Source organism: Cucurbita pepo, chromosome LG13 (assembly GCF_002806865.2).
Source record: "Cucurbita pepo subsp. pepo cultivar mu-cu-16 chromosome LG13, ASM280686v2, whole genome shotgun sequence".
Classification (NCBI taxonomy): domain Eukaryota; kingdom Viridiplantae; phylum Streptophyta; class Magnoliopsida; order Cucurbitales; family Cucurbitaceae; genus Cucurbita; species Cucurbita pepo.
This window is the reverse complement of record NC_036650.1, coordinates 3,686,556-3,696,537: the sequence shown is the minus strand read 5'-3', so window position 1 is coordinate 3,696,537 and position 9,982 is coordinate 3,686,556. Positions and strand designations below refer to the sequence as shown.

Genomic DNA, 9,982 nt, shown 5'->3' with positions numbered 1-9,982 from the left:
AATAAAATTGATATCTTTAGTTTAGTTATTAATTGTACATATATTATAAATTATAAAACAATAAATACACAAAATTATGAAGGTAGTACGTGTTACAAAATTAAATAATAGTTAATATTGAAGCCACTGGAACACTCCCATACAAAATAGAACCTGAGTCGCATAAAAGGAGAGGGACCGAAAAAGAAAAAGAAAAAGAAAAAGTAAATTCTCATCTGTAACATAAAGATAATATATATTCTATTCCACGTGGCGTTATAACACGACATTTCTCCATCGGTTTCCGCCACTGTAATACAATGCCGCAGAATCAAGCAACCCCGTACTCGTCGCCCCTTGGTTCGTTCTTCTTCTCCTCTCCTTATTAATCTTCAATCTCACATTTCCCTTTTCCCCATCTCTCTCTTTCACCTGCTCTCTGTTTCTTCAATCTCCTTCCCTTTCTTCTCCGCCGTTGCAACTCTTCCAGTCATGGTTCGCTTCAGTGTCACCAGGAAGCAGACCGCCCCTATCGATGGCCAGAAGCCCGGTACTTCTGGCCTCCGCAAGAAGGTTCGTTCTTAGATTCTTCCTTCTTTTTCTTCGCATTTCCCTGTATCATTCCTCGATCGTCGTCAGGATCTGCCTCTAATTCGTTTCACTTCACTTTGTTTTCGTTTTTTTATTTTTTATTTATTGCATTGTTCTGATCTATGTGGATCTGGCTTCTTCGTACTCATCTATTGTGGTTTTCTTTCCGCTAGATCTCGTGTTGATGACTTGTAAACGGATTCTGAGTTCCTTATTGATTGGCAATGTCGGACTATTTGTTTTCCGAATTTTTAGATTTGGATAACTTATTGTACTGTTTTTGAATAATTTACTCACTTTTGAGACTTCTTTGGATCTGTCTATGTGTTTATTAATCTGGCGCCTTGAAGTTGAATATCGATTGTTTTCTGAGTGAGGCATGAGCGTTGGATCTTCTTGATTTTCTTAGCTATGTCGCTGGAAATTTTCAATGGATACGTCACGTGTTGTTTTGTTCTCTTCTCGAATCAATGGGATTGACCTGTCTTATTTTCAATTGTTTTCATTTGTCTATTCCTTTGAATCCATTATCTGCTGATTCTGTACTTTTATTAAACATTGTCGCGTGTTCTGAGTTCGATCATATTGGAACAGTGCGCTAGATCTGGTGCCTTAACTATCTGTCTTAGGATTGTTATGGTGCCCAAATTAGATTATTGTGGAAAATTATTTTGGTTTCTCACTGTTGTTTATATTATAGTGCATTGCAAATTCCCTTCATTCGTTTCTACTCTGGAATGATATTTTGTGGCTGGACCTTTTCCAGGTTAAAGTATTCATTCAACCAAACTACTTGGAGAATTTTGTTCAGGCAACATTTAATGCATTGACTGCTGAAAAAGTTCGAGGTAGTGGATCTTTCACTTCACATATGAACTTCCTAGTAGTTACGCAGAGCTGATTAATTTTCATTATGCGTTTGATCAATCTCTATCAGTTCATAATTTGTTTCTTATGGGTTCTATCAGTTCATCATTACAAACTCCTAATCTTCAGCTGTTTAGAATTGATGGTGGTCTTGTGCCTGGCCTGACAAAGGCATTAGGTGTCAATATTGTATACTACCAGTCGTTGCAGGGTTCTATGTTCTTGCTACTCATATTTGCTTTTTGCATGGAGCCTTTGACTCCTCCCTCTTGACTAATTCATTATGCTAGGGTCTCAACTCAACATTTGTTCTTCTGTCCAGACATGGAATTCAATTTCTCGTTATGATTTATTTATTGGTCTTTACTTTTTTCACTTAACCTCTATTCGTAAGTAGCTAACTTTTGATTTCTGCTAGAACATTACTCTTATGGATTTTTCTCTAACTGTAAACTTTTATCTGTGGATAAAGGGGCTACACTTGTTGTTTCTGGAGATGGACGCTATTATTCAAAGGATGCTATTCAGGTACCATTATAAGTTTATTTCCATAGTGATTACAGGGTCGTGTTCAGGAATTGATTCGATGGGAAATTCAAGTCAAATCAATGACAAATGAACTAACTCTTAATATTATATTTACTGTGTTTGTCTTATTGATCGATTGATTTATTATTGTTATTTTAGAAATGGAACTTTCCCTGAGAATAAAGGAAAGAATACAAATGGAGTGCAAAAACAATGCCCATCAAGGATTTTGAAGCTCCATTTTGGCTTTCAAATCAATGCCCAACAAAGAAGAGCCCACCATAACTAACGACCTGCTGTGATTAAAGAAAAGGGCTAAAGATAGATACAAAAATCTTTAGATACAGATACCCAAAGATGCCAATAAATTTGGCTAGAGCCCACGCCTTATTTTTCTAATCCCTCGAAAATTTTCTCTCATTTCTGTCTAGCCAAATGTTCTACAGAATAGCAAAGGGAAAAAAAAGGCTTGCCAAAGAATACGACCCTTATCATGAAAGCGCAGGTGGAATAAGACATCCTCCAACATAAGATGACAATCTCTATTGCAAACCATATTCACACTGTGTTTCTAAAAAGGAGTCCCAACCTAGCGAACTTGCATCTCCGAAGAATGTGACCTAGATCCTCCGATGCCTCATTGTAAAAGATGTGGCCCTAACAAGAGAGGCCTTCAAATGTGGTCCATGGTGTTGACTCTCTAATGTAAGATTCGCTAGACAAAAAAATCGTCTTTACTACAATTATCATGGAACTAGAATGAAAAAAAAAAAAAAAAAAAAAAAAAAAAAAAAAAAAAAAAAAAAAAAAAAANAAGGTATTAGTTGACAAATACATGAAATAAAGTATTAATCTCAAGTTGGTGCGAGAGCCAGGAAAGAAAGAAGATTATAGAAAAGTGGTAAATTTGAACATGACTAGAAAACATGGGTGATTCATACCCATCTTATGACAATACTTACAATTCCATCCAATTTATCGATTAAAAGTATCTCTATGTTGATTGCAACTTTATTCAACACAAATTGTCAAGTTAATTACATCATGTTAGATAAGGAGAGGGGTGAGGGTCTCATTTGGTGAGTTATTATGTGGTTTCTAGACCCTAAGATCTAAGAGGTTTCAGAGTCTGGCAACTTTAGGCGTCTGAGCGAACCTATTTTGGCGAGTGGTTGTGGCATTTCTCCTTGGAGATCGATTACTTGTGGCATTAGTTATTGTAAGGAAGTATGGAACCCTTTTAAATGGTCCTTCATTAGTTCAAGGCTTCGAACAACACTTTTCGGAGACTGTGCAAAGTGATCTTTTATGGGATTCCTTCTTTTCTCAGTTTGTTAAATGTCTTGTGGGGAATGGATGGGAAGACACCTTGTTGGGCAATACCCCTCTTTTTTCTAGATTACCTCACTTCTATCATTTGTCCTCTAAAAAACTAAATTTGATTGTATCCATCATTCCTCCTTCATGTTCTTCCTCCCTTTCCTTGGGATTTCGTGTTTCTTTTCTGATAGGGAATAATAGATGTGGAGCCTTTTTTGCTTGGTGGGTTTGTGTTTTCCTTTTCCATAGGGAGTGCCGTTTTTGGACTCCTTACCTTTCCCAAGGAGTTCTCCCATAGCTTTTTTTTTTCTCTTCGCATTTTGAGAGATTCCTCTGCCTCAGATTGTCCCATTTTCTCTTCATTGTGGAAAGTTAAAATTCCAAAAAAGACTAAATTCTTTGGCTGGAAGGCCTTGCTTTGCAGAGTGAACTCTATTGATCGAGCTTTGAGACATTCTGCCTTATTGTTAGGCTCTCAATGGTGCGTCTAACGACCTAGATCATTTCCGTTGTGATTGTAGGTTTGCTTACTTTATCTAAGATAGATATTTTCAGCTGTTTGGTGTTAGCTTTTGAGGAGTACGGACTGCAGTAATATGATGGAGGAGATTCTCTTGGCTCTTGCATCAGTCCTTTCGCGATAAGGGTTGGATTTTGTGGTAGGCTGGTTTCTTCGCGACCTTTTGGGGTTTGTGGCTTGAAAGGAATAACATAACATTTTGGGATGTAGAGATCACTTGGGAGGAGGTTTGGTCGTAAGCGAGGTCTAATGCCTTTGTTTGGGTGTCGTTCTCCAAGGATTTTATAACTAGCCATTATAACTTATTATTAGAGATTGGAGCCATTTTTTGTGTAGTTAGTTGCTTGGCTCCTTTGGTTTAGGCTGTCTTTCTGTATGCCCATGATCCTTTAGTTTTGTTTTCGTTTGTTTCTTCTCAATGAGGCATGGTTTCTCTTAAAAAAAAAAATCCTGTTAGATATGATAGTTTACTGTAATCTTTCTTTTGTCATTGGCATTATCGATTTATAATGTTCTGAATTTATCTGAGTTATTTAGTTAACAACCTTTTTCCCTTTTAATTATACATTCTTTATTCTAAGTCTCCCATTTTTTTTTGGTTTTGTTTTTTGAGGAAGATACGAACTAGCTATTCCTTTTGGTTTGTCTGAATGTACACACATGTAATACACATGTTTTCTCTCTTCTGAGTAACCAAGTTGTACTGTTCTCCCTTTGGAATGATGATTGATATCATTATGCCCAAAAAAAGAAGTAAAGGTTTTGGCTTCAGCATGAAAATGCGAATGACATTCTTATTCTTTTTAAGAAAATCCCATTTTTACTAACTTAGTAATGATAGGGGTGCGAACAATTTGTTCTTCCTCATTTACTTTCTTCACACCTAATGGCATGATAGTTGCTAATAAACTCTCAGCTTCCGGTGTGAAACCAATATTTGTTTACATCTGGCTAATGGAAATCTTATTTTAGGAATCCTGGTCTGAACTATTTTTAGTTTTCTCAACATGTCATATGTCCTACTTAATTGATGTGTATCCCATATTTTATATTTCCATATTTATTGACAGATTATAACCAAGATGGCTGCAGCAAATGGGGTACGGCGTATTTGGGTTGGTCAAAATGGTTTGCTTTCAACTCCTGCTGTGTCTGCTGTCATACGTGAAAGAGTTGGGGTTGATGTAAGTGAAATTACTTTTATACATAAGCTAAAATTCCAGCTTCATGATGATAATATTTCAAGTCTGTAATAAGGATACATCAAAATAACTTTTCATACCAGGGATCCCGATCATCGGGAGCATTTATTTTGACTGCAAGTCACAATCCAGGAGGCCCCAATGAGGTAGTTGTCCTCTTTTGCTACATTTTCCTCTCAGTTCTGAATGACGTTCCTAAATTAAGTCAATTGATATGTTGCAATATCGGCCATTTCTTAGTACATTTGTTTCATGAAGGGGAAAAAGGAAGGAAAAAACGAGACTAATGCCTGCCTGTAAATGAATGGCCTTCTTTCTTGTTTATTGATAGGAATTGTAATAATCAACTGCCCAGAAGGAGGTAGTTGTCCTCTATTTGCTACATTTTCCTCTCTGTTCTGAATGACGTTCCTAAATTAAGTCAATTGATATGTTGCAATATCGTCCATTGTTTCATGAAGGGGAAAAAGGAAGGATAAAACGAGACTAATGCCTGCCTGTAAATGAATGGCCTTCTTTCTTGTTTATTAGATAGGAATTGTAATAATCAACTGCCCAGAAGGATTTTAGAACTAAAGAATTACATTCCTACGTTATCTGTGCTTCCTTCTTCAATGGATGTGGTCATTCTAAAAAATGCGTGAATAGTTAGGGTGCGCTAAAAGACCCATTGGAGCATCTAGATGACATAGAATTGTTGCTTTCATCTAAGTTACCTTATTATTTGATGAGCTTTATTTATTTTTGGGAAAAAAATATTTGCAGGATTTTGGGATTAAATACAACATGGAAAATGGTGGCCCTGCTCCAGAAGGAATTACTGATAAGATCTATGAAAACACAAAATCAATAAAGGAGTACTTAATTTCTGAAGATCTACCTAACGTACTTTTCCACTCTCTCATATTACAATTTCTAATTACTCGCAACTCAATTCTTGTTTATTAAGTTATGTTGTCTGTCTTAGGTGGATATTTCCGCAATAGGTGTTTCTAGCTTTGGCGGACCTGAAGGACAATTTGACGTTGAAGTTTTTGATTCTGCCAGTGACTATGTGAAGTTAATGAAGTAAGCTTTGTTGATCAATATTGTTGTCTTTATGACAACATGTCATACCATTTTTATTGCTATTTCCCCCTTCATTTCTTTCCTTTGTGGTTTCCTACCTTCCTTTATTTCTGGATGGTTGTTTTGTAATTACTCATTGTCAGATACCGTCAGTCTAAAATTAATATTGAACCAGCGCTAATTAGTCAATTATTATCATTGTTTTGCTTGTTAACCTGTGATGGGGGGTGCTTCTTTTTTCTTCTGCAAAATATGGTCTTCTTTGTTTTTTTCACAATTAGTTTGTCTTCGATATATTTGTCCCCTTGAAAACTTCTTGTATATGGAGTGATGATGTCAACAACCTCTTCCTGTCTGGAATGTAAGTTAATTGTCTCATGGTATTGATATTTCTGTGCTATTTCTTGTTTGGATGTTTGGTAATTGCATTTATAAGCTTTTATCCTCGAGGGTCATTATCTCTGTGATAATCTTTTGTGTTCATTTTGTTTCAGTTCTCTGAATGTTTTTTCTCTCAATTTAACAGGTCAATATTTGATTTTGAATCTATCCGCAAGCTTCTATCCTCTCCCAAATTCTCATTCTGGTACGTATATCCTCATGGAGGCACCCTTTTCAGAGGAACACTTGCCTCTTTATGTGTAATCTCTAATGTTCTGGTCATAAATACTAAGATAAACATGTTCCTTTTGAAGTTATGATGCTCTACACGGTGTTGCTGGAGCTTATGCAAAACGTATTTTTGTGGAAGAGCTCGGTGCAAAAGAAAGCTCATTACTGAACTGTGTACCTAAGGTCGTCTTCTCTTTAGAATATATTTTGGCTTTCCTTATATGAAAATTACTGAAATCCAGTTTTTTAATTTTCTATATTATTCTTGACCGATATAACAGGAGGACTTTGGAGGAGGTCATCCTGATCCCAATCTTACTTATGCCAAGGAATTGGTTGCTCGTATGGGATTGGGAAAATCAAGCTCTGGACAAGAACCTCCAGAATTTGGTGCTGCTGCTGATGGTGATGCAGATCGCAATATGGTCCTTGGTAAAAGGTATCATAGTATTGCCTAATCAATTGTACTGATATGTAATAACATTTCCTCTTCAATTATTCTTTATGTTATTTATTGTACTTTTACAGGTTTTTTGTCACTCCTTCAGACTCTGTTGCCATTATTGCTGCTAATGCTGTTGAAGCTATTCCGTACTTCTCTGGTGGTTTGAAGGGTGTCGCCAGGTGCTACTTTCTGTTACTTGACTTTTGTTACACTCTGCTAAGTCTCCTGATCTACAACTCTGCTTTCCTTTCCCTACCCTTTCGTTCTGGAGGCACCTTCTTTATGTTTTATTTCTGTTGAATTTTTCCTGCCCAGCAAACTTTAAAACTTTGTTTGGTAACAATTTGGTTTTTAGTTTCTTGACAAGCTTATAAACACTACTTCCACCCATCTATTCCTTTAGTTTGTTTTTTTTTTTTAATTAGCATTCATAATCTCAAGTTGTTAAATGAACTAGTGAATAAAAAACTAAACCATTTGGATCTAATCTTATATAAAAATATTTTTTTGATAAATAGGCTTTGTAGTGTTTTTTTGGTCACTGCATAATATATATTCGTTGGGTAGGTTTAAATCATATGGTAATGGAATAAATGCTATGTGAATCAATAATCTGTTTTAAATATACTGTGGAAGAATGCAACAAATTTTATAGATGTCGTACATCTAATGTAATTTTACGCATGTTCATTAGGGAACTTCCTTTATTCTTTAGCATCATTTGAACATTTAAGAATCTTTTAGAAAAGTCATTTAAGTTTTTGATGTTTTGTCCGTAATATTTCTAGGAGCATGCCAACCTCTGCTGCACTAGATGTGGTTGCCAAAAACTTGAACTTGAAGTTTTTTGAGGTCATTTCAAGACTTTTATCTTTTATCCTAAACTTTATAGGTTGTTTGCATCTTGTGTCCTAACGAGTAATTTTGTTATCACTTATATCTGTACTCCAGGTGCCCACGGGCTGGAAATTTTTTGGTAATTTAATGGATGCAGGAATGTGCTCCGTCTGTGGGGAAGAGAGTTTTGGAACTGGTCAGCCTCTGATTTTTCTAATTTATTTGAATTTCTGGTCGTTCCAGAGTTGATAGATTCTGTATTAAACTGATTTTTGTTTTTCTTTTTACTAATTTCTTGTACAGGATCTGACCATATTCGTGAGAAAGATGGAATCTGGGCAGTTTTGGCTTGGTTATCTATTCTTGCTTATAAAAACAAGGCAAACCTTGATAGTGGAAAGCTTGTGACAGTCGAAGACATAGTTCGCCAACACTGGGCCACCTATGGTCGCCATTATTATACTAGATACGATTATGAGGTATTGCTTTTGGTTATTTTTTATTTTTTATGGTGCAGATGTTATAATTGGACTTGACATATCTTATGAATGGTTTTAGAACGTTGACGCTGAAGCAGCAAAGGAACTGATGGCGAATCTGGTGAAGCTGCAATCTTCACTTGCCGAANTTTTTGTGTGTTAATTCAATTTTTCTTTGTCTTGAAAGTGAACTAGTTATCTAGCTTATGTGCAGTTGGCACTCATTTAACTGTTACCCAGACACTGTTTTTTAGAGTAAGGTCCTACAAAATACAGTTCCTTAGCGATTTCATTTTATTCATAAAATACAACGTTCACTGAACCTTGTGGTGAGCCCCTAGGTAGTGAACATTCTGACTCTTGTCGAGAATATTTGCACTGAACTTTGTTTAGGATGAAGTGTAACGCTAGAGGCGTAAGTTCCACATAGACAAGAGTGTTCTACCATTATAGCTGAGTTCGGTTAAAACTGCAGCATTTTCTGAGTCTTTTCGTTGAGTTTTTTTGCTAATAGTATCAGTTTGTTATTTGTTTATATTTGAAAGTCTTGTTTATGTAACTTATCTTGCGTGTTGTTAGCAAAGAGTTCTAAACTCTTATTTTTCTTCCACTATCGTTTGGTGTAATTTAACACTCTTTGATGGATAAATATTGGCATTCAATGCAGAATTATCAAGGGAGTTCGTTCAGATGTTTCAAAGGTTGTCCATGGTGATGAATTTGAGTATAAAGATCCTGTTGATGGTTCCNGAGAACACGTTTTAGTACAAATGACAATTTATATATTATCAATCTTCTTTACATGGTTGCAGGTCTTCCGCCTGTCTGGAACTGGCTCTGAAGGCGCAACTATTCGGCTCTACATTGAGCAATATGAGAAAGATCCATCAAAAACTGGGAGAGATTCTCAGGAAGCTCTCGCTCCTCTGGTTAGATCTCTCTCCAATTTGATGAAGAGACTTGAAAAAATCCTTTTACAGGGTATCCGAATTGTATTGACTCGATTATTTTGTCGTTTCAGGTGGAAGTTGCTCTTAAGCTCTCAAAAATGCAAGAATTTACCGGCCGATCTGCTCCTACCGTCATTACTTAAGTGAATTAGATATAACCCATGATTTTGAAGAAATAATTGTTGCTAGCTTGCGGTGGCGCAAGATCTCTTAAAACATCACTGTAAGTGCTTCCAGAGTGTTTGTTTGGCGGGAAAACTTTGGCCTACATAAATTTTGGATTTTGATTGTCTTAATAATCTTTGATGCTTCATTCTTATGAAGCTCGACAAAGTAATAGAATATATAATATATATTTGAATGAATTAATGTGGTTTTTTACCCAGTTTTGGTATAAGCTTTCCCTATGTTCCATATTAATATTGTTGGCCTGTTCATCAGTTCAGTTTAGGGTTTGATTGGATTAACGTTTTATTTCTTGTGCTTGCTGAACAAAATNTCTCAAAACATCAGGGTATTCGATATTTGTTTGAAGACGGTTCACGGCTGGTAAGTTAATTGTTCTGAACTGCTTCCCCCCCCCC

General features: G+C 36.0%; 1 protein-coding gene across 1 annotated transcript; it reads left to right on the top strand.

The window, feature by feature from the left end:
- Window positions 1–283: 283 nt before the first annotated feature.
- LOC111808311 (phosphoglucomutase, cytoplasmic-like) lies at window positions 284–9,783 on the top strand. Its single transcript, XM_023694221.1, has 17 exons — window positions 284–552; window positions 1,337–1,418; window positions 1,910–1,965; window positions 4,876–4,989; window positions 5,091–5,153; window positions 5,773–5,892; window positions 5,975–6,075; window positions 6,602–6,661; window positions 6,771–6,870; window positions 6,969–7,126; window positions 7,216–7,311; window positions 7,921–7,984; window positions 8,084–8,165; window positions 8,273–8,448; window positions 8,528–8,604; window positions 9,116–9,377; window positions 9,470–9,783. Exons 1-17 carry the CDS (start codon window positions 472–474, stop codon window positions 9,539–9,541), a joined length of 1,764 nt encoding a protein of 587 aa, XP_023549989.1. The 5' UTR covers window positions 284–471; the 3' UTR covers window positions 9,542–9,783.
- Window positions 9,784–9,982: the final 199 nt, after the last annotated feature.